Source organism: Passer domesticus, chromosome Z (genome assembly GCF_036417665.1).
Source record: "Passer domesticus isolate bPasDom1 chromosome Z, bPasDom1.hap1, whole genome shotgun sequence".
NCBI classification, from domain to species: Eukaryota; Metazoa; Chordata; class Aves; order Passeriformes; family Passeridae; genus Passer; species Passer domesticus.
In genome coordinates this window covers 13,585,126-13,609,169 of record NC_087512.1, presented here as the reverse complement: position 1 = coordinate 13,609,169, position 24,044 = coordinate 13,585,126, and the positions used below count along the sequence as shown (strand labels likewise).

At 38.0% G+C, this 24,044-nt stretch overlaps 1 protein-coding gene across 2 annotated transcripts in view; it reads left to right on the top strand.

Moving 5' to 3' along the window:
• The first annotated feature begins 422 nt into the window (after positions 1–422).
• TTC33 (tetratricopeptide repeat domain 33) overlaps positions 423–24,044 on the top strand; it is a 44,328-nt gene continuing 20,706 nt past the window's right edge. Inside the window, exons 1-2 of one of the 2 annotated variants that reach the window (XM_064403510.1) lie at positions 423–571; positions 759–987. In XM_064403510.1, the coding sequence (XP_064259580.1) occupies positions 767–987 (221 nt within the window). In that variant the 5' untranslated portion in view covers positions 423–571; positions 759–766. Of the gene's footprint in view, positions 638–758; positions 988–24,044 lie in introns of both variants that reach the window. The other variant, XM_064403511.1, reaches the window with a different exon arrangement.

Below are 24,044 nucleotides of genomic sequence, written 5' to 3'. Positions count from 1 at the left end.
TTTGGTTGGTTTGTTTGGGTTGGGTTGGTTTTTTTTGTTGGGTTTTTTTTTTTTTTTTGGGGGGGGGGGTTTGTTTTGTTTTGTTTTAGTTGTGGTGGTGGTTTTTTTCAGTGTAGAAGAAAAAGCCGTGCTTGTGAGCCTGGGTCACTTCTCCTTAGGGGACTTCCCGGCCGGAGCCGCCTCTCCGTGGTGGGTGCCGCTGTCCCAGGGCGCAGTCGGTACACGGTGGGGACATTCCTCCGTCCCGGACCTTTCCCCGTGTGACACTCGAGCACCACGGGCGGTGGCACTCCCAGTATTAGCTGTTTTGTCCCCTCCGCCCCCGCTCTCCACCGCTGTCTCATACGAGCAGGGCCGGGGCCGCCAGGCCCCTCACGGCTTTCAGGCGGCCCTGCCGCCCCGCGCCCGGGCGAACTACGGCTCCCGGCTATCCCTGCCGCCGCCGGGGCCACGGGCACTGCCGCTGCCCCTGCTCCTTCCGGCTCCTGCCCGGTTCCTGCCGTGCCGCCCCGCCTTTCCGCTTCCTGCCGCGGCGCTTCCAGCCGGGAGAGGCGGCCGGCGGCAGCGCCAGGTAGCGCCGTGGGCGTCCGGGCTGTGCGTGCCTGAGGGACAGCGCCGGTGCAGCCGCTCGCATAAAGTCTGTGTGGGGGAGTGCCGCTCTGTGTCACTGCTTTGGCTTCGTGATGAGCGAGGGGTGATTGTCCTGCTGTGTCCTCAAAAGCAAAATTACCTAACTATTTAAAATGCCTTCTTCCTAGTTCTCCAGATGGCTTCTTTTGGGTGGAAGAGGAAGATTGGCGAGAAGGTCTCAAAAGCTACTTCTCAGCAGTTCGAAGCAGAAGCTGCGGATGACGAGGATCTGGGTGATGATGATGATGCTAACTGGGTGCTCGCAGCTAAGAGAAGAAAGGAAGTTCTCTTAGAGGATTGTGTAAGGAAAAGTAAGGCGCTCAAGGACGAAGGTGCAAATTTGGCTGAAAATAGGAGGTACTAATGTTGTCTTGCTCTTTTTTCATTGACTGAAAACTGCTGCATGGTATTTTAATCTCTTCTCTAAACACTAGTAATTTGCTAGTATCTGCATTGATAGTTTTCATAATTTGAAGAGTAATAATTTCTTTCATTACGCCTTTATTGTCAGGTACTAAATAAGTTTTCATCTTTGGTGGTGGTGTCAGGGAAACAAAGTATGTATTCCACCTTATTTTTGCATGTTCTCACAACAACAAAGGTTGCCATGTGGGGTGTAGTGATCATGAAATTAGAGTTCTCAATATTTGATGAAATCAGGAGGAACATCAATAAGACTATTACATTGGACTTCCAGAGGGCAGACTTTGGCCTATTTAGGAGACTTATTTAGAGAGTTTCTTAGGAAGAACAGCCCTTAAAAACAAAGGAGTCCGCAAAAGAAAACAAAGGAGAGGTGGGCGTGCTTCAAAACAGAGATCTTGAGGGCTCAGGAAAAGGCTGTCCCTGTGTGCTCAACGATGAGTCAAGGAGGCAAACATCCAGACTGAATGGGAATTTAGGAATAGAAAGACAATCTATCATCTTTGGAAGGAGGTTCTGGTCTCTCTCTCAGGAAGTATTTAGGAGGGTTACTAGTGCATGTAGAAAAAAAAACAAACTAGGGAGGCCAAAGCTCAGTTTGAACTTAATTTGGCAACTTTGGTGAAGGATAATAAAAAAAAGTTTTTACAAATACATTATTGGCAAAAAGGAAGGGTAAGACCATCCTTTGTTCTCTGCTGGATATAGGAGGGAACTTTGTAACTGCAGGTGAGGAGAAGGCAGAGGTTCTTAACGCCTCCTTGCCTCATCCTTTAGTGGGAAGATGGCTTGTCTTCAGCACAACTGTCCTGGGTTGGTATATGGTGTCAGGGACCAGAATGGTTATGCAGGAGGAGGCAGTCAGAGAACTGCTGAGCTGCTTGGATGTTCATAAATCCATGGGACCAGATGGGATCCATCCCAGGGTGATGAGGGAGCTGGCAGATGAGCTTGCCAAGCTGCTCTCCATCATTTACCAGCAGTCCTGGCTCACTGGTGAGATTCCAGAGGACTGGAAGCTGCCCAATGTGATGCCCATTCACAAAAAGGATTGGAAGGAGGATCCTGGTAATTATAGACCAGTCAGCCTGACCTCAGTACCTGGTAAGGTGATGGAACAGTTTGTATGGAGTGTCATCATACAGCACCTAGAGGATGGCCAGGGTATCAGACCCAGCCAGCACGGGTTTAGGAGGAGTAGGTTGTGTTTGACCAGCCTGGTCTCCTTTTATGACCAGGTGATGACCTGCCTGGTGGATGCAGGAAAGGCTGGGTACATTGTGTATTTGGACTTCAGCAAGGCCTTTGACACTGTCTCCCACAGCACACTCCTGGAAAAGCTGGCAGCCCATGGCTTGGACAGGAGCACTCTGTGCTGGGTTCAGAGCTGGCTGCCTGGCCAGGCCCAGAGAGTGCTGCTGAATGGAGCTGCATCCAGCTGGCCTGGAGAAAAGGAGACTCAGGGGTCACCTTATCACTCTCTACAGCTCCCTGAAAGGTGGTTGTAGCCAGGTGGGGCTTGGACTCTTTCTCCAGGCAGCAACTGACAGAACCAGAGGACACAGTCTCAAGCTGTGCCAAGGGAAATAAATGTAGGTTGGATATTAGGAAAAAGGTTTTTTTATTAAAAGAGTGGTAAAGTACTGGAGTGGTCTGCCTGGGGAGGTGGTGGAGTCACTACCCCTGGATGTGTTTAAGAAAAGACTGGATGTGGCACTCGGTGCCATGGTTTAGTTGAGGTGTTAGGGCACGGGTTGGACTCTTGATCTTGAAGGTCTCTTCCAACCTAGTGATTCTGTGATTACAGAAGTTGAGAGATGAAAAACTGACTGGATATGAAAGGGTAAATAGGATGCAGGGTGATAAGCCATACCATAAGTAATACTTTAGCCACTCTTGAAAATGTGTCTTTTTTCCCTTACTGAGAGTGAGCCTGTTTGCCTGTGCACAGTGCCCAGGCAAATACTGCTAAGCAGCTAGTGCACTGTTAATTGCCTAGTGCTTTGTTAAGCCAGGTACAGGGAGCTGCTGTGAGTGCCCTCTGAGTATTGGGAGTTTGCCAGTTCTGGAAGCATGTTGCAGGTGTGCTTCCATTGTCTTGTGCTTCAAACAGGAAGTCCTTTTGGAGTCAAGGTGTGTTAGAAGAGGGAGAGGTGGACTATAAGTTGTATATTAACTACATAATTTGGCCAGATCTTCACTGGAGGGGGAAGAAACAGTTTAAAGGGACAGGGTAGTCCCTTTAAAATCTCTAGAATTCTTTGACAAAGCAATTTTTTATCATTTTTTAAACTTTTAAGAGCGTCTTTATTGTCCCAGATCAGAGGTATTATTTTCCTGGTAGAAATATCACCAAGATATCAGTAGGTGCTCCTGTCTCTTAAGCTTTTTGTCTTAAGAAGTATCATGCTAAAAAAGAGTTCCTTGGGCAATGTGGAAGAGAGAACAACTTGGAAGTTTAATGCAGGCAAGTTTATATATCATAATAAACATACTGTGAGTATGGTTGGGTCTGATTTAAAAAAAAAGTAATCAATAAATACAAAATCTCTTGGAGAAAAGGCTTATTTTCAAATATTTAAATACAGTTTCCTCTTTGAACTGGTCACTCAAATAGTGACAGTGTTCAGTGAGTGACTGTTGTGTTCCTGAGGCCTGTAATTACTGAATAAAATTTTGAAGCCTTTTAAAGTTGAGTTTAAATTAAAACCAAGTTCAACTTAATAAGTTTTAAGCATCCTGCCATTGTATTAATCAATAGATTTAATGCAGTAGTTGCATAAATGAGTTACATTAATGCATAAATGAGTTACATTAATATTAATAATTAAAAACACAGAATGTACAAATTAGTCAATTAACATCTCTGTTTTTAACACCAGAAATAAATCATAGATTGATCTACAGAAAGGTAAATCCATTCTGTTCTTTTAGGGATACAGAGATTGCTGAATATTTTTATCTAATCTTGTATCCTTAATACATCTATATACTGTACTATATTAAACAGATTGATTTTTTTAAAATTTATTTCTGTCTTCAGTTATACATATGCCTTCCTTGTATTTTGCTTTGGATGTTGTATATCTTTTCTCTATGCTCTTTTTTGATTTTTGGTGTATTTTTTGAAGTGTGGTAAGTCTCTTGACAGAGAGTGGCAGATATTCTGTTGTAGTTGTGGTTTAGGGCAGGGACATACTGAACAGCAGGTAATTTTTGATGCTTTTAATATCTTCACTTGGTCTTAGAGACTGAGTTCTCGATTGCCTGTCAGTTAGAAAAAACAATGCAAAAACTTCACTCATCCATAAGTAGCAATGTAAGCATTTTTTGTGGATTTAGGGAGAACTGTCTCTCATTGGAAGTGCTTATGGGAGCTACTGAGAAACTCTGAATGGCTTATAACAGGGGTGCTGAACGAGGCTCAACAGAAGTTCCCACTTGAACTTACAGTTTCTATCAGTTACTCCAGCACACTCTACAGTTCTGGCAGTGGTGGTGGTATGGTGCTGTTGGGGTACAGAACTTTCAGACAGATTTTCTCTTAAAAAAAATATTCACATAGGTTTTACTCTTTCTGACAGAAAGTGGTTGCTGTGATTGTGTTCCGGCCTAGACCACATAGGTCTATGTCTTGAAATACACATTTGGACAGCATAAGCAGACTCATGTAAATAATTGTATGTTAAGGTGGATTGTGTCCTGAAATATCTAAGTGTGGTAACAGTTTGTCTGAGTTGGATTGTGTAGCATTCTAGAAGAAAAGCAAAGACCTAGCACTAGCAAGTAACAAAGGCTGGTTCTTGGTTGGTGTTACTTGTGGAGTGAAGGGGATCCTAAACTTGTGAAGAAGCAGGGGGCTAAAAAAAAAAAAGAAAGAATGGAAGTAATAAATTAATTTCTTGTGGTAGAGAGACTCTGAGGTAATGTGCATGGCAGAAATTAGTATCATGAATTTTACAAGCAGGCCCACTGTTACTTAGCTAAAATAGTCATTGCCACATTTATGCTTTATTAGTCTGCTCAGCTTACTTTTTGGGTAAGGAAGGGGGTGATGGTGTTACAGGCCCCGCATGGTTTTGTTAGTCTTCTGTGTACACCGTAAGCCTGTCTGTGTGGAAAAGCGAGATCTCACTGTTTGGTGTTTGTAAGGTGGGGTCTTAGTGCTTCTCTTGGGGAGGGCATAATGAATGAGCTTCTCAGGCATCAGAATTTATGCAGCATGTGTTATTTGCTTGCTGTCAAAGTTGGAAATGGCAGCGGGGGAATGTTTGGGAGGTGGTGAAAACCCTCTGTGGGTTTTCAGCTTTCATGGAACTGTTTGAGGAATATTTGTACCTGCTGTAATGTGTGTGTGCATGAACCTGATAAGCTGAGACAGACAAACAGAAGAAAAACAGTGATGAAGATGGCAGTTTCTGATCCATATTTTGCATTTTTTTGTGGGATGGGAAGAAAGATTAGGAGTCTACCAGAAAAATGTGTTAAAGTAAGTTGATTGTCACAGTGGGGGTGTTGCTGTGAAAAACACTGTTAGGGAGACTCTGACCTAGAAATTTGATAAGTAGGCAGTGTTGAAGACGGCTTGTAAATTGGTGACCTTGTCAGAGCAGCAAGAAGAGGCAGATGTGTGGTAGAAGTATCACATTTGTATGCTCTTTTGATCTGTGAGGAGGAGCAGGGGAAGAAATATATACAAACATACACACAGTCTTCTGAGAACAGGTACATGGTGCTAATCTTTAGGCTGTCATGTGCAGGGCAAGGATGTGGCCTTTGATGAGCCCTGTGGATCCCTTCCAGCTCAGAGTATTCTGTGATTTCAATCAACAGAATGTCTGGTGGTGGAAAGTATGGAGAATATTCTAGAAGACAATTTTTTTGCTTATAGGAAACTTGAAATACTGGTGAATTATCCATCTTCGCTCACCAAGTATGGATGTGCCCACATACACTGGAGTTAAAAAAAGGACAACTGAAAGCAATACCAAAACTCAGCAACCCCAGTCCAGGGGTTTTTTTGTGTTGATAGTCCTACACTGTTTCAAATCCAGTGTAAGTTCACATGTTCTGCCTTAGTATTTTGAACACAGCCATTTGCAATTGCAATGTTGTTTGACTGGGAGGGAGGAAAGCCTTTGGCTCTGGCCACAGGGTTAAGAAATGGTTGAGGTGCCGGTAAACAGTGAAGTATGATGTCCTTAAATACACGGCATGTGAGTGCTAAAAGCAGGAAAAAAAATCTGTCAGACGTGTGTCCTCAGTGTAAGTGAGCTGCCTGTCCGTGCAGTAGCTCTGTGGCCATCCCTCTGCTGTTTTCAAACCTCAGACTTCCGTAGCTGCCCAGTGAGTGGCGATAGAGCTCTTCTCGACATGCCCTGAAGTGCTGAAGGATTTCTGTTGGATGTAGACGCTGTCGGGTTTAAATTCTCAATGGTTTGTTGGTTTGGTTTTTTTTCAGTTTTGCCAAATACAAGTTAATACTGCTTTCGCTTCTGATGTTTATTGCGCTGAAAGAGTAAAAATTTCCATCTTGATTGGGAAGATCATGTTTTCAGCTGGAACACTCCTACATTAGAGGTTCCTCTATGTTAAAAAAAAAGATCTTTCACTTTGTCTCTTGGTGTCTAGATTAGACTGATTAATAGTATTTTGCTTTTTATTTCTCTTAGCTTTTGCAATAGGAAATTAAACAAGGACATGTCAAAGTGCAGTGACTAGACGCGGTAGTAGGCCAATTTTCATGGAATTGTTTACTTTTCTAGAGGGATTAATTTTTTAGAATTGCTTAATTTTCTAATCTATTGAAAATAGCTGAACTTTTCTGAAGGGTCATTTTTTCCACATTTTAGCAGCTGAGACATTTTTCTCTGATGTGAATGCCAGCATAACTCCCAGATGTGTAGTTAGTGATTTTTTAGCTATATACACTGTAATTGAGTTTGTTTTTCTCACTAGTTTTTCTCACTAGACATTGTAGGTTGTCAGACAATGAGGCACACACCTTTAAAAAGTATGCTTAGTGTAGTGGTAAGTTAAGTGTTTACTGAAAAAATATGTCTATCAGGTGGAGCAGATTTTAACAGTTGGATTTATTCCATTTAACAGTGTGTTTTAGATTTAGATTATGGTAAGTACTTGATTAAAAATTAGTTATGAATTGATAAAATTGTTTTTAGATTATATTAGTAACACATTTTGATGCAACTAAGATGGCAAAGGATAGACATCATGTTGAAATTGCTTTTGAAGTTTCAGTCAATAAAACTGATGTTACTTACATAATATTGTGTTAATAAAGAGGTTTCCCAGAAGATCTCAGCAGCTGTCTTTGGCAAAAACCTTTCATCAGTTTAATCAGCTGAGCTGCATTGTAAAATAGCCTAGAAAAAACAGGTTGTGTTAGAGAGAAGAGGGATCCAGGGAGAGCAGGTAGCATTTGTTTCAAGTTTTCTCCCCTAAACTCAATAGTAGTTTTTCCCGATGAAGTCATGAAAAGGTGAATAAGAGTCCTGTGTGGATATGTAGGGGAGCTCTTGACCAAATCCAGACCTAAAATGGAAATTTACAAGAGGTGAAGGCAGAGTTGTGTGACCCAGTCAGACCACAGAGACTTTGAGTATGCAGGGACAGGCATAAAGTTAGCAAAGCCAAAGTCTGTGTGGGGTTGAATCTGGGGGGGGATGTGAAGGGCAGCAAGAAGAAAAGCTTGTACAGGTGTATCAGCAACAGAAGGAAAATAAGGAAAAATTCGGGTCTTCTACTGGATGGGGTGGAGAATCTAGTGACAAAGAGAACAAGCTCTTGCTGTCTGGTTTGCCTTGGTCCTTACTGTAAGTGTTGCCTTCAGGAACCCCAGGTCCAACTGACCACAGGGAAAGTCTGGCTCAAGGAAGACTTATCCTTTGTGAGCCCGACTAAAATGTTTAGATAAACCTGATGTATAGAAGTTCATGGTACCTGATGGGGTCTGTCTCAGAGTGCTGCAGGACCTGGTTGATGTCATCACAAAAAATCTGCAACTGCACTTGAAAGGTTTTGAAAAGAGGGCATAGTTCCTGGGAGCTGACATACTGATGGGGAATGGTGTGGTTTGTCCATCCGTATTGATACTGTGGACCGGAGTCTGAGCAACCTTTTCTAGCTGACCCTGCGTTGAGCAGCTCACTGGACTAGATGATCTCTAAGAGTTTCATTCCCGTTTTGGCCTTTTTGTATGTCTATCCCATTAAAACTTCAGGCATGTTTAGAATACAGAAGGTATTTCCTGTTCCTTTTAAGATTTTGAATCACTAGTACAGTTGTGTTTGGTGGAATACTTCAGGTTGGGAAACAAATTTAAAAAACTGCATTGCCTTCTTACCATCTCTTCTAACTGATCTCATTTAAAGCAAAGATGTGTTTTAAATTAAAAATAATTAAAAGGATTGATTCAGTACATAATCTAAGAGTCTATGAATTTTAGTGTCTGGCTTCAAGAATAAAGTCTAAATTTCTATTAGGCAGCTGTATATTGGCAATGTTTACTCTTTCATAAGAGTAATCTAAAAACCCTACAGAGTTTGGATTTTTATGATTAAGTGTAGGAGAAATTGCTGGAAAATGCTTATAATGAAACCTGAAGTATGTAATAAGTACTCTCGCCTACTGTTCCTTGTAGGCTGAAAATAACTGTTTAGTATGAGTTTGGATGTAATTTGCATACCAGTTATAATTAGCTATTATATATAATGCTTACGTCCTTCAGAGTGAATTATCAATACCAGCATTCTGCAGACAAAGTAAAAGTTTTAGCATCAGTAGTTATTTGATTGAGAGTTTCCTTGGGTCAGTCATGCAAAAATGCAGAGAACATAAGTAGATTTCACACTGTAAGTAAAATTGTACACTGCCAATAGGGACTTGATTAAAACCTCTCGTGAGTTCTAGTCAAAGTACCTGATCACTTTTTAAAGTTTTTCAGTGTTTAGCATTACTGTCTGTACTGTGCCTATGTAAAACCTCCGAACTGTTACGCTTCCTTGGGAGTGCTGTACACATCATACACTCACTAAAGAGACAAAGGGTGTGTAAGCTGGAAGTCCTGGGTGCAGAACACATGAGCTGAAACAGAAAAGACTGAGCAAGTATGGACTTTGTCCCTTTGTTTTTTGGAAAAAGCATGTTACAGCTTCTCTCTTATTAGTCAGAATGTATGGATTTTTTTTTCAGGCCTCATAACCTTTCTACAGAATTAAAAAAGTGCAGAGAGTGTTTTGCAGTGTTTAAAACCCTCCTGTAAGCTGTTGTGTAAAGTAAAACATTCATTATTTTGTCTAAGTTAATTTTTATTGCTAGCTTTATTTTGTTCATCACTTACCAATAGAGTTGCTTCCTGGTGAAGCATCTAGCTCGCCCCTTGCATTGAGAAGTAAGTTCTTTGCAGACTGCTTAAGTAGTTATTCTCGTTTAAGTTGTAATTTATCTTTAAATTAGCTATTTTCTTTTCGTTCTGGGAAATGTTTTTTTCCAACAGCTGGTTATTATTTGTCAAAGCAGGAGTTCAGTTATGAAATTGTTACTAATTTAGTGCAGATTTTTCTGAGAGTGAGTGCAAGAATTGTAGATTATTTAAGCTGTACCCAGAGTTTGAATAGTTTTGAGAGAATTTCTTGGTTAGAATTGTTGTTCCTTGAGGATATTGAAATGTGACACCATATGAGCCATCTGTATCTGAATGTGTGCATATTTCTGTATGTATGTATTTGTAAACAGAAGCAGAAGGAGGAATATTCATATGCCAGCTGTAGATTGTGGAATCATTTATATATGTGTATAGATATATTTATATTCTTCTTCAGAGAAAACATAATTTAATTGGTGCCTGTGTATCATCCTGTATAATTTAGGCAGTTGTTGTTGTCAGTTCTAGAATCAGTATTCATTCAAGGTCTCTTGACAGTGTGAGGAGAAAGAGGCACAGCCTGTGAGGTGACTGCAGGGTGGCTGCATTCCTCCTGTAAACACCTCAGGTGGGATATCTAAACATAGGTGAGGGCATGAGAGGAATTGGGCCTATCAGTGCTTTTTTGGAGGTGAAGGAAGGGTAATTTGTGTTACCTGCCTGTGTATTTATGTCTAGAGGGTCTCTTCCTTCTGTGCATGAAATATAATTTACAGAATTTTATGAATGAAGTGCTGTGTTTTTCACTGGATATGTCCTATGCAGTGTTTTTTTAAGTAGACTCTTCAAAAAGATGTCTGTTTACTTAACATTTCCCTTAATATTTAAATATGTAGAGAATGTTACTGGAACTGAAGAAGAATTAAAAAAAAGAGTTCTTAAGTGTTTCATCAGTATGTATTAATTTTTAATGTATATGTTAATGTCTCTGTGTAGAGTATTCATGCATTACAGTTCCTGTTTTCTGTCCTGCCTCTATATGAATGAATACTTGTCTCAGATTTTTATATGCAGTAATCAATAGTTTCTAGAGTTTAACATTACTTGCTGGTCCTCTTGTTTTGTCCCATTCCTATCATACTTTCCAGACAACTTGCGTTTATTACCCAGTAGGACAGTTTCATCTAATCCCAGAATACCTCTGTGGTACTTCTTAATTATATAATATACTATACTGTAAATAAATAACATAAAAATATAAATATTGATATCACATTACTTATATTTTTGTTACATTATGATAATATTTTGCATTTAATTTTTATCACTCACTATCATAGCTATGCTTGAAAAATTAAAATATGTGAAAGTACATGGGCTGGCATATTTCTCGCCTTTTAAAGCATACAAAGGTGGAGTAATTGACTCTGCCACTTCTTACTTAATTTTTCTGGCAGTCTGATTTTCCTTGAATCTGATGCTTATATGCAAAGACCTGCCAGTCTTTGAGATATTTTGCCACATGAACATGTACAACATTCTGCTGCATAGCAGGGACCGTTGAGTGCACCTAGCAGAGTGCTACTGGTGCATTTTTTTTTTCTCCTCCCCAGTGCTGTGTTGAGGTGAAGTGCTTCAGTGTGAGTTTCTCTCACAGTTGGCTTGATTTCTGAAACTTCATTCCTTTTCTTTTCCGGATATTACTGTGATAAACTGCCTGATACAGGGATTGTCTTTTAAAACAGGTGACATGGTGGCAGTATAGCCAGCACTACTGCCGTCCTACAAAACTCAATTTCTGCAAGCAGGTCTGTATTGGTAGATGGCAACTAGAGGTTCATGTGAATTCTTGGATGCAAAAGTCTACTTGTCAGGTTAAAGAACATGCTTGAGCTTAGAGATTTTGCCTATAAATTCAGTTAGGAAGTCTAATGATGCAGCTTTTAAATGTAGGCAGTTCTATTATTTATATGCCTAGCATAATACAATTTAGCAAAACCTAGTACTTTGCATTAATAATCTAAGTAGTTTTTGTAGAGAAATACAAACTGGGGCCTTTTCCACATCCTTCATAGAGTCCTCTGTATTAATTATATCACGTATTACAACATGGGTACTGTAAAATGTGATCATATATATATTTTTTTTAAGTGACAGTTTTGTTGTTTTGCTTTTTGCCCAGATCTAGTATTAAGTACACATAATTCCTTTTACTTGAATAATGACACCTTTGTATTTAGAAATATTTTTTTCTATATTATTTCTCTTCATAGGGGAAGCAGTAAGGAAAAAAATCAAGTGATTTCCTAATTTAATAACTTGCTCTTCAAGTGTAGTTATTGTTGCTGACAAAGATAATATCCCCCTTCACTGCCTTTGTTTTAATTGTCTCTGTCATTCATGGAATTTAATTTTGAAATAGTAATTTAGTATCTCTTGCCCAGTCACACTGAACATGATGTGTACCCATTGTCTGTATCTTCAAAAATTAAAATGTACTGATTTTAAGGGATTGTAATTGCCCATCTGCTTCAGTGTTTTTCTACAGAAGTAGGATATGGCAGTACTTCATTATAAGGTCTTGGTTCCTGTATATATGTCAGCTTGTCTTCTAGCTCCCTAAGTGGTGTCCTCCATATCCTGTGGCATGTTGTGAAAGTATCCTTAAACTGAAAACGCTGCTTGGCAGTAAAGACTTAGAATAAAAACTTTGTCAATGTCTTGTTCAGCCAAGTCTTTTGAAGAGTTAACTCAAACAGCAAATGGGGAAAATTGAGAGTGGTGAATTCTCAGTTTACATTGCAGAAATATTTGATATTGTAGGACTGATGATTGTTAATGAGTTGACTTCATAACATCAACTACTACCACAAGAATAACTGCTTGGAAGGGTCCTATAAAGTAACATGTGGTCATCAAATTTATAGGAACTTAATTTATTATGTATATTGACTTCCTCTATTGTTTTTTTGTCCCATTTATTTATGTGGCAGTTAACAATGCAGTAATTTTGTAGACAGTTGTTAAAATATGTCAGGTCTGAGTTAACCGAAAGCTAGGTCTGGTGTGTACATTTTCCCTAGCTGTGGTTGTTTGGAAGTACCTGGTCAAGAATTGCAGTTCTGCCAGTGGATAAACTGGTCTGAGTTGGGCATCCATGTGACCCAGTTCTCCTGCTCTTTAATTTCCACTACTTTGCCATGGTCTCATTTTTTTTTGTTTTGTTTTTACCCTGGGGGAAGCCAACTCAAAGTACCAGTTAGTCACAGCACTGCAGAGGAAGCCTGGCTGGAAAATAGTCTCTTTCTGGTTGCTGCTTCAGATCTGGTTCATAAATGCTTTTGACAAAATAGCCAGAAAAAATGGGAGTGAGTGGCCAAACAGCAGGGGAAGAGGAGTTCTTTCATTTATGCTGTGTTGTTGTCTAGTTGTTGCCTGTGTTATGTTACTGTATTGCACATAAAATTTGAAATTGTTATCTGTGAATTTGTTTGCACTTGTAGTTGTTACACTTTTAAAATACTCATCTGTTTTCAAATTAGTCTTTTTGTCTCACTTCTCTTGTTAGACTGTGAACAAACTACTTCTAAATAGTTCATAGGGACTTTACTAGCAGTTACTGTCTACAATTTTGCAGTACAAATGAAAGTACAGTGTTTTGATGGGGGTGGGTGCAGAGAGAGTCTTAACACGAGAAAAATGTTAAAATATGTTGTTAAGTACTTTTGGTAAATCATCTGACCCATATGAAATTGGTGATAAACCAATTGTTTATTTTTCTTAGTAGTCATTTGGGTGACCAGTACATTTGTCCTGATCTCAAAGAGAAGACTCAGTATTTACGGTATCATCCTCAGTTTCAAACTGTTGTGTTTAAATACTGAAATTTAGATGTTTTAGACAGGAACCATACCTTTCCACCTATGAATGCTGTCCAGAACACTTGTAACCTACAGTGAAAGAGGTAATGTAAGCCTCCTCTCTTTCTTTTTGTGCCTTCTGAAAAACAGTCACAGAAATGTTGTTTTTATGAAGAACTGAAGTTTGCTATTTTGCAGTCAGTTCAAACTAATTAATACTTTTTACAGGCTACCATTCTTATCACAAATTGGATATATTTTCATGCCAGTCTCTGGAGTTTTACTGGCTCTAGCAACTAAATAACAGGTATTAAAGCAATATTTTGTCTTTGACCTGTCAGCTGGGAAGAGAAATCCAATGTAGTACACCATGCATGGCTTAAGTGTTTTGTCTTCTGTAAAAACTAGGAAATTACATTTAAACAAAATGCAGTTCATCTTTGTGGGTTTTTTTCAGCTACAGTCTTTGGATAAGAGATCTTGGCAGTGAATAATGGATTGTATTCAGCTGGCTCCACAGTCCTGTTTTTGCTGTTAAAAATAGGAGACACCTGTTAAATATGTTGAATAGCATAAACTTACTGAAAGGAGTCTGCAGCCTAGACTTCTCTGTAGTAAGCTGTCTGAAAGATTTAATACAAACTTTTCTTTTCCTGGGAATTGGCTCTTGTGACCATAAATTCACCTTCAGTGAATTTGGATGTTGACATAGATGTTTTTATATGGATTTTATTCTAGGCTGTGAGTAAAAGTCATCTGTTTATCAGAAGGTTAACCTTTTCTGGTGTTGCTTACATAATTTATTTTCCTGGATATATTTGAAGTATTAGATATTTTAAAATAGATTTGTCATTCAGTTAAGTGTTTCAACTTCCAGTCCTCAAAGAGCATGTCTGATTCAAATTTGATTAATATTTACTGAGACCTCAAAAAGGACTTAAATGGGGGCTTGATAAAGAAAAGGTGTACATAAAGCATACTAGGGGTAAGATCACATGCTGAGATTGAAATGAAAATTTTCCAGTCCAGAAAATAAACTTTTGTTTTATTCAGTCCCCGCTACACCGTCTTTCTGTCTCTGTCAGATTAGAAAGATTTTTGCAGAGCTCTGAGTATGAAAGCGATAGGATGCTGTTTGCTAAAATGCATTTTTTATAATGCATTGAGTTTCATTACTATAACAACAGCTGTTTTGTTTGGTAAAGTAAGTCTCCTGTGTAATTCCAGTGTAGTTCTCCAAATGGAGAACTACACCGGGAGCTGCCTGGTATTTAAAACAAACTGTTGATTTGCTTCAAGGAGCAAAAACTTAAACTAGTGCAAAGCAGGGACAGGAAAGTAAACTGAGGTAGGTGAGAAGAGTGCAGAACAACTTTTAAGAACTTACCAGAAGGTTGCAGAGATGTTGGAAGACGCTTGCCTTTCAGAAATATGGCAGAATTCTGATACTTCTTGATATTGTGTGTGGAATTGAATAAATAAGGTTTCAGAAATTACTTATTTTTGTAACTGATTTCTTTTGTGACAAAAGAGGAGAGACTATTTTTCTCACTTTTGAAGTGAGGAGGGAATTGCAAGCAATATTGGAAAAAAATTTAGAAGTGCTGTTGGTCGAAACAATAAAGGAAATTGATACTAAAATTGAATGATAATAATTAAAATGTCCTAATTAATTTACAGAATTGCTGTAATAAAAACTAAGAAATTTTTATACAAATTAAGGGTATTATTACACTGAGCATTGTGTAAGTATGAAAAATCTGTAATCTGGCACTTTTTTTCTGCATAATTTATTGTTTTTTATTTAACTGATTGTGAGGTTGTCCAGGTTACTTACTTTTGGTCTTTATATTCTGATAATGAATTGAGACTGAGAGAGAAAAATTATAAATATTGAGGAAAACGGGGAAGAAACCACCAAGGTGAAGAGTTGTATGTCTAAGTTTAAAGAACATTCATGGGTGCTATTAGAGTTTGTAGAGCCATAAACTCAGGAAAAGAAATTGTAGAGGCAGACTTTTATAAGTCAGACTTAAGTATGTTCATTGTATCAGTGTAATTGACCTCAGGTGTAAAGAGAGAAGGTAGCAAAGAGTGTATGTTAAAGAGCATTTTTATAATTGAGACACAGGTGTGTTCTCCAGAATGCAGGAGGCTATCAAGCTTTGCTTCCTTTTGGTGGGCTTGTTTCCCCCAGAAGAGATCTTCCAGTTTATAGATGCTTTACAGCCCTGTGCATTTTCACAACAATCTTGTGTCTGTTACCCTGTTTGCTTTCTTGAAAGTGTCTTGTGAATCTATTTGTGGTACTGTCTTTCAGAACTCAAAATATTCTTTGTAGATGTTTTCTGCTAGGTGTAGCATAGGATTTGAGTCATAAATTAAGACCAAGAGGGAGAATGAATTTTAGAATTCAGAAGCATGGGATAATCTGAACAAGCCAGTGAAGTATTCCTGTCCAGTAGTCAGTGCAGATAAAAACATCTGATATATTAATCTTCTGTTGAATCTTTAATGTTTTATTTTGCATTGCATGCTGCACTATGGAAAAAATGTTGAAATAGATAGTTACAAGAATTCTTGCTGTTTGTCTTTGGACAGTGCAAAATGACAGTGCCAGCCAAAACCATCAGCTTGAATGGTTCCTGTAAGGTTGCATTTCAGTAGAAACAGCATTGTAAGTGATTAGTCAGCTCTGTCATGGGTCTTGAAGCACAAATGTGACTCATTGGACCCTTTGTAGAACATTTTTGCTCCTTGCTGCTGCAGCGCTGGTAGTGAAAAGTTGCTGCCCTTCTTGCCACTTTCACATGGATGAGTTCTTAGTTATCGTGAGATTTAGAACTGTGATAGTATCCTTAATTCTAGGTAGTGACACCCAGTCTTCATACAGTCTGTATATCTATGTATATCATGTCCTTGCAGATAGATTGTTCTGTTTATTAGACATATATATTTTACTTATTTCAGGAGACTTCATGACTATTGCTGGCTAGTACTTTGTAGTCATTTGAAATAAATACTTTCTAGTAGTTTCAGCTGCGTGGGAGGTTTGTAGAGCACCTGCCTACTTAACTTAATGGAACTTTAATGACAAAATAATATTGCCTTTCAAGTATGAAAATGCATTAGAGAAGTATACATTTCCCCATCTTTGTCTTTCTGTCTGTTTTTGTCTATAACTTTTGTCATTATTATTCATCAGCAAACATTGGAAAGAGGCTGTAAGTAATAGAAAGAAAGAAAATGAAGCAAAATTACACAGATAACAAAAGCATGTCAGCTAGATGAGATGGAATTGATCAGAATACAATGTGAGCAGACTGTTGTTTTCTTGAATCATCTCTCCCAAAATGTTTTGTCATGTTAATACCCTACTGTTGAGCATCATAATTTGGCAGTAAATAATTTTGAGAAAAATAGAGGAATGCTGGTATTTAAAGCCCAACATTTAAGGAATTCTTTTGTTCTATTGACTTAAAGCCTTAATTTCTATGCCAGATTTCTGAGAGCTGTTAGGATCATGATGTTAAGTAAGACAGAGCTCTCTGCTATCTGTGGACAAATAATTAAAAGCTTAAAACAAATAAATGTCTTCACAGCTAAGAGCAAAAGAGTTGACACCTATTATTTTGGCCTCTACTGGTGTGTGCCTAAAGGGTATCTGAACAAGTGATGCTCAAGAGCAGAATATTGCTTCAAAGGCAGCATAACAGTTTTTTCCTTCTGCTGCTTTCAGAGGAACTGCTGTTGAAAATATTTTGAGGAACTGAAGCTTTCTATTTAGAATTTCATTCCAGCAATAAAAATGTGTTACTTCTCTGTGAATAGCTAAAATACTGCAGCTCTTTCAATGTCTGATACTTCATTTATATTAATTTGCAGCTTCTGTTTAGAATACTGAAATGGTGTACTGATTTTACTGAAACAATACGATTAATTCTCGTTTGAAGCTTGCAGAGTTAGAATAGTCAGTTCTTACTGCTTAAATAATGAAAATAACAGGCTGAGATGTAATAAAAATTTATTTCCTTCTTGTATTTTGATGCTGCTCCTGTTTGTCTCTGTTTGTTTGGCTTCCTACAGAGCTCTCACCTGTAAAATGACTATCAAAACCCGATATTAATTACATTAAATTACAAGTCTGGTCTTAAACAAAGCACTCCACATGTTTGTAGATGATTGCAAAGGAGCTTTTAGACCCAGTAGAGGGATTCTTAGGTGTTGTATTTTTTACTAGTTGTGGTCTAATCTGATACTAATGTTGAACATAAAATCATTTGAATCTGAATATTAACTATATGAATGTAATTAATATTTATCCTTTTTTATGTTTGTAAATGAACACTATTTTTACAACATACTAAATGTTCTTCTGTGTGAGAATATTTTTCAGTGGTGTGGAATTGTCTTGACAATTGCTGTTCTGAAGCACTCTAATATGAGTTCTAGTATGTGAATATAACTGTTGTTTCCTCTGTATCAGCAAGGCAAGCACTGCCTTTCTAAATAGAAAACAGGTATGTTACCTGACTTGCAGCTATAGATACTGGCAAGATACAGGTAAAAGGTTTGCCTGTTTGTAGTGAAGTTCTCAAATGTTGCTTGCTATCTGGTGGATTAAGAGATTTCATTCTGCATTTTGACACATCTTAGTGTTATATTTTGTAATTGACAGTTTAGTGTTAATAGAATACAGGTAGAAATAGATTATTTCTTTTGACTCTTTCTGAAGGTCAAACATTGATCCATACTGCACCTTCAAATTTTACATGGTAAAAACCTAAATATTCCTCACCGCAGTCTGTCTGTTAATATTTCTATTGTTAATCTGGTATGCATTCAGTGACAGTAGTCACTTCTGATGGAAAACTTGTGGTTTCCATGACAAAACAAAGCCATCAAAACCACTATGTAACTGAAAGAAGTGTAATTTCTTGGATTTCCTTTCCTCCAATCTGAATAATGCTCTGGTGTCTGAGTTAACAGCTTGTAGCAAGATCTTGAGATATTAGGTATTCTCACTTAAAAAATTATTTTCACAATACTGAGTTCTCAGGACTACTGCAAATGATTAGCAGTGTATTTTTAGCCCTCCTGACAGTCAGCATGATGTAATCTTGTTGCAGGTAAGTAAATTCCTCTGTGTTTTATAAGTTTTCTATTAAAGCCATATTTTTGGAGAAAAATATGAAGTAGCAGTGCCAAGTCCAGAGAGGATCTGCAGCAAGGCCAGAAACAAAGCTGCAGAATGTCCAGTATCTAGAATTTTGCGTGTGATTGGTGTCTTTTAACTAAGATTTTGTTCAGTAATATGCAACTTAGTTGTTCTGTTTCCCTGAATAAAAAGGGTTTTTTAAAAGAAAAACATGTGCTTTGAACTTGCTTGTTAACCAACTCTATAATTCTCTTCAGTCAGAGCTTAAGTAATGATATCATTTTTGAAGACTAGAGACAAGTGTAGGCACATGCATCTGTGCTTCCCAAAGCCTCCCTTGGGATCAGAGCCCTGAAATTGCACACACTGATGGCCCAGGAATGAAAATTTGCATTTGTGTTGCAAATTTTCTTGTCTGCTTACAGATAAGTGAGGTATCTGTGTGGGGTGGAACATGAAACAGTGATTGACAGGTTATAAAGAATTGGGTAAAGTAAGTCAAAGGCAGCAGAGCCTTCAGCTCACAATTCAGTATAAAATGTACTTGTGAAAGACAGGTTTGCTCACTCCCCATTTCCTCTGTATTTGTTGCTTTTAATTATTTACTGCAATGTACTCCATTCCTGTGTCTCAAAAAAAGGTGATTGTGAAAAAGTAGTGAGTTTTTTTTTTTTAATTCTTTTTCGTATAATGTGTGAGGAAATTAAATGTTATTCCTGTGAGAGAGGCTGTCTGTCAGAGATGGTACCAGAATCCTAATTCTTTGGCTTTTGCTTTAGGATACTTGATTTTCTATTTGAACTTGTTTATCTTTCTCCAGTATTGTATTTCATAGTTTTTCTTTGACAAATGTGGTTTCAAAACTGTATTTGCCTAATAGATACAATGACAGAAACTAGCCATATTTACATTTGTGGCTGGAATTAAAATTAGGAAACTGGTGAGTGGAGCTTACATGAAAAATTTGGTTTTGTAGTTCATTGTCATGATAGATGGTAGTTACTTTTGGCACATGATGAAATGGTAATTCCCATCTGTTCTTCTGTGGAAGTTGTTGGGAGAGGGGTGTCTTTGAAATACTTGTGCAGCTATTTAATTTTATGGTATGTTCAGCTGATTAGCATGTAACAGATCTGTGTGTTCACTGTATAAACCAGATGTATTTTCACTTTGTGCACTACAAGTGTCCAAGTGTCAATGTCCTGATTTTGAGTGGTCTAATATGTGCAAGAATAGTAACTGATATGTAAAATTTGAAATTATGTACCTCAGGTATGTTCATGCTGTTTTGCCCCACTGTCAGTTCAGAAGAGTTTGTCTTCTCAGAGGGTGGCTGCACTGAGTTTGTTTATGTCTTCTTTACTGTGGGGTAAGACCCACGTGTATGGTCAGGTGCCACTGAGGAATTGCCATGCACCTCTTGTGTAGCCACACCTAATTGAGACTGTTAAATTAAAACATTTTCTTGAAAGGTCTAGTGGATATTAAACCAGCTGTTTTTTTCATACATTATCAGAAGTGACCTTTGATACTTTACCACAGAATAGTCATATTTTTGTGCTGCAGTGATTACGTTTCACCAATAGTTGTCAGAATTGTCTGACAAAAAATTGGGAAGTTGCTAAAAATTCAGATGAGCATTTTAAACACATGAAGTGAGATAGTAAGGTGTACCAATCCTACAACTGTTACCAGACTATATGTGCTGTGGACATCAATTTTCTGTGTGTGTTTAAGCAAACAACTTCTTGTTGCTTATTTATGAACTTTCTTCTGTAAATGCTTCTACTAAGTGCTGTGCATCTCCCTCCTCACCCCCAGCAGAAGTACTTTACTGTGAAAACCTGGCTGTGTTAGAGAAGTCTGAAGGTGTTAAAACATGTTAAACAAAAAATCCATGTTACATTCATTCTTCTTTTTCCCTCTTAGTTTCTTCATTTACCTGTTGTTTATATCTTTCCTCCCAGAGTCTAGGCCTGCATCATCTCCCAGCTTAAAAAGGGAAGTTCATTCCTGTAATCAACTTCTGCTTTAATTTTCATTTCTCTTTGTATGTGGTCTGTATAATTACTGACTAGTGTTCTTTTCCTCTGGTTTCCAACAAATTCAGAATTTGACCCTGCTGCACTAGGCTAAAATTGTTCTGTTGCTGGTGGCCACAGACCGTTCATATTCCCCCTCTGTGATAGAAATCCTTGACAATTAGGCATATTCTTTTTAAAATTCACTGTCCCTTTCTTAGCTTTTTCTGTGTTTTTCCTCATTATTCTGTAACATTTGGTTGTGGGAGTATCCATCTAAGTCTAAAAGAAATCCCATGACTTATGTTTCTTCATGTCTTCTCCTGACACTGTACTCCTGTCCTCTGCCTCTCCCCTGCACGTGTCGCATTTTATCTGAATTTGATACCATCTCCTCTTTATACTGGATTTGCAGATATTTTCAGTGTCATTCTGATTATGTCCTGTTTCACTCTGTTCCTGAGACATCAGCCTGTAGCAACTCTGAGAGTAAAAATATAGAACTCTAAGTCCTGCATGAGCTGTGGTGCTGCTTTTAGCATTTTATGTATGTGATTCAAAATTGATCTCTTTGTAATCTGAATATTAGGTTTTTTACCAAGAAGCCTCAAACATTTTTTAAAATTTGTTTTAATGATCTTACTTAAGAGTTCAAGAGATCCTGTTTTCCCAGGAATGGTGTTGAAAAGTGAAGTGTAAGCACGAGATGTTTGTTTCAAAAGTTTGGCAAGCTGTAAAAAAAGGTGCCAAGTTTCTGCAGCTTCCGGAGGTCAGGAGCACATCTGAGGAGAGCAGTTTCAGTACTTTAGAGGAGCCATGTGATTTTGTAGGCTGTTAAATAAAAAACGTCTAAAAATTCTTTTGTCCTGAAGCCATTCCAGATATACCCATTTGTCAATAATTTATTTACTTTGCAGGGAAGAAGAGAAAATGCTAATTAAATTCTGATTGTAACTGTATAATAACTTTTTGTAGTGAAGTATACTACTTGGCTGAAATCACTGTTGATAGATAAGTATGCTGTATCTGTGTACTCACAGAACTAGAATTCTACATTTCAAAATATTATAGTCTTACCTTAAAAATGCTATGTATTACTGTTTAGGTGCTTAGTTGTAATGAACATACACATAAAAGTTTTAATTTTTCTGGAAATACTGTTTTCATAACCTATTAAAAACAGGTTATGTCCATTATTAGTATTCAGTGACTTTAGTGCTACAATAGATGAATTTTTATAGCTGTTCCAGAGATCTAAAAATTAATGGATCTATTTTTTTGTCAGTATATATTTTGTTTAAAATTGGTTTTCATTTAGCCAAGCGATAATAATATCATAAATCATGTATCAGTGGTTTTTGCTGATATCTTAGTGTCATACAATCCTAGTGAACTCAAGATTTTTCTACTCTGGCTCCTGCTTGAAGCAGGATCAACTACAGTGAGTTGCTCGGGATGTTGTGAGTTGAGTTTTGGGTCTCTCCAGTGATGGAGATAAACAGAATTTTCTGTGCTTCAGTTTGTATTGCTTCTTGTCCTGTCAGCGGGCATGACTAAGAGTCTGATTCCACCTTCAAAACTCCCTGTCCCACTTCCAATTGGGTAATTTTGCACCATTGTAAGATTCCTTTGAGCCTTCCCTTCTCCAGGCTGCACATTCCTTTCTCTTAGCCTCCCCTTATATGACAGATGCTACAAGCCCTAAGAGATGTCATTTTATATGACAGCTTTCCTTTTCAAAACTACTTCCCCTCACAATGCTAAAGTGCAGTAGTAAAGCTGTATAGTTTTAAAAAAGTTCAAAAAAGTTCCTGAGAAACAGGAAAATGATCTATTTTTAAAATTATTTATTTTGCCACACTACCCCCGTGTTAATTCCCTTCTTATTTCAGTCAAGGTTTATGGTTTTCATAAAGCAGTTACTGGAACACTGACTTTATAATCTTAGCTTATATCCCTAGGAATCTTTTTCAGTATGGTGGTCAGTATTTAATATAATCTTTCATATAATCTGTTCCTTCAGAAGAATGAGGTAGAACATTCTTTGAGTAATGGACTACCTTTTAATAAAGAATTTTTCCTAAATTTTCATTTCTAGAGCAAGCAGCAGTGGCTCATTTTTGCTTAGTAAGGACAGTATCCTTAGTTCCTCCTGGAGAAATATATTTTTTCCTGAGTATTTAAAAGAATAGAACAGACATGTTTTATCAGACCTTCTAAAGGAAGTAAGTGCACTGAAGAGAAGACAATTTCACAGGCCTGTGGGTGCCTGCAGACTGTAAGCTGATAGTCAGCAGTCCTGTGTAGGTGGAACCTTCCCTTCACCCGCCCTCTTCTGTTGTGTTCTTAGTCTGGGAAGTAATTTTGGCATTCTGTTGTTCCTTCTCTTGGATCACGCTTTCTGAGGCTCTCAGGCAGAGTTACATGATTTACTGTTCACACACAGAACGCACATAGCTTAGTATTTCTGTGAATGTACTACTTTTTCTCCCTTGTCCATCTTTATTCTCTTGGCAGACTGTGGGCAAACCAGCAGCAAAACCCAGCAGGATTGGGGGGTTATTAGCATATATTTGATCCTTCTTTCAGAGTTAGCACGTTGTTGTTTTGACTTTTATCACATTCACATTAGTGCTTTGAGCAATTTTGTTCCCTTCATAGAAGTAAAAGTGAAAGGTTCCTGAAATGCAGCTTCTTTTCTTACGTCTTTTTACATGCAGAATGCCAGTGATGGTCCTTCATCTCTGGTTACTGATGTTATTACTGTAATTTCTCTGTTCTCCAGAACTTTTTTTTAACTAAACTTTTTTGCTGTACTCACAGTATCGCACCTTCTGCATGGCCAGGACACTGTCTAACTGAGCTGAGGACCCTTATTAATGTAGGCTCTATTTGCAAATCTGTGTTAGTCTTGAACTAAACTATAATCTTTTGTCCAAAAAGTGATCCCCACTAAGTAAATAGCAGCATAACGCTTCTACTGAAGCATGTAGAAAATGTTGTGATATTTTCTTTAGGGTGAAAACCTGCCCATGGAGCATGAACTGAGATGAAAAATGTGCAGCTGGTGCCTGAACTTTGAGGAAATGTGAAAATTTATTGAAACATCATTTGCTTAGCACTCAAATATCACACTTTTTAGTGTTATTTGCAAACTAGTAATACCTGAATCATAGTGAGAGTTTGACTTCAGTTGCATTGCTTTTCCAGCCTCTTTTTCTGTTCTGAATTGATTCAGTTTCTGAAGTTTTATGTGACTGCTCTGGCAAACCTGCAGCTGTAATACAACACAGAGGACTAAAAACTGGGGAAAGGAAAGGGAAGGAACAATGGGGAGTAGAGGAAGATAAAAACTGTTTCATATGAAGGGCATGTGCAAATTGCTGTAGTTTTACCTATACGATATTAAAATTGAAGCCTGTCTCCCAAGAGTAACTGTTTTCATTCTTTTGCAGTGTAGTTACTATAAATGCAGGCATTCCCACACAGTTCCATAACAAATGTGGGTTTTGAAGTTTCAGAGAACATGTGATAACCCCACAAATTCATTAATGTTGATGGAAGGCCAC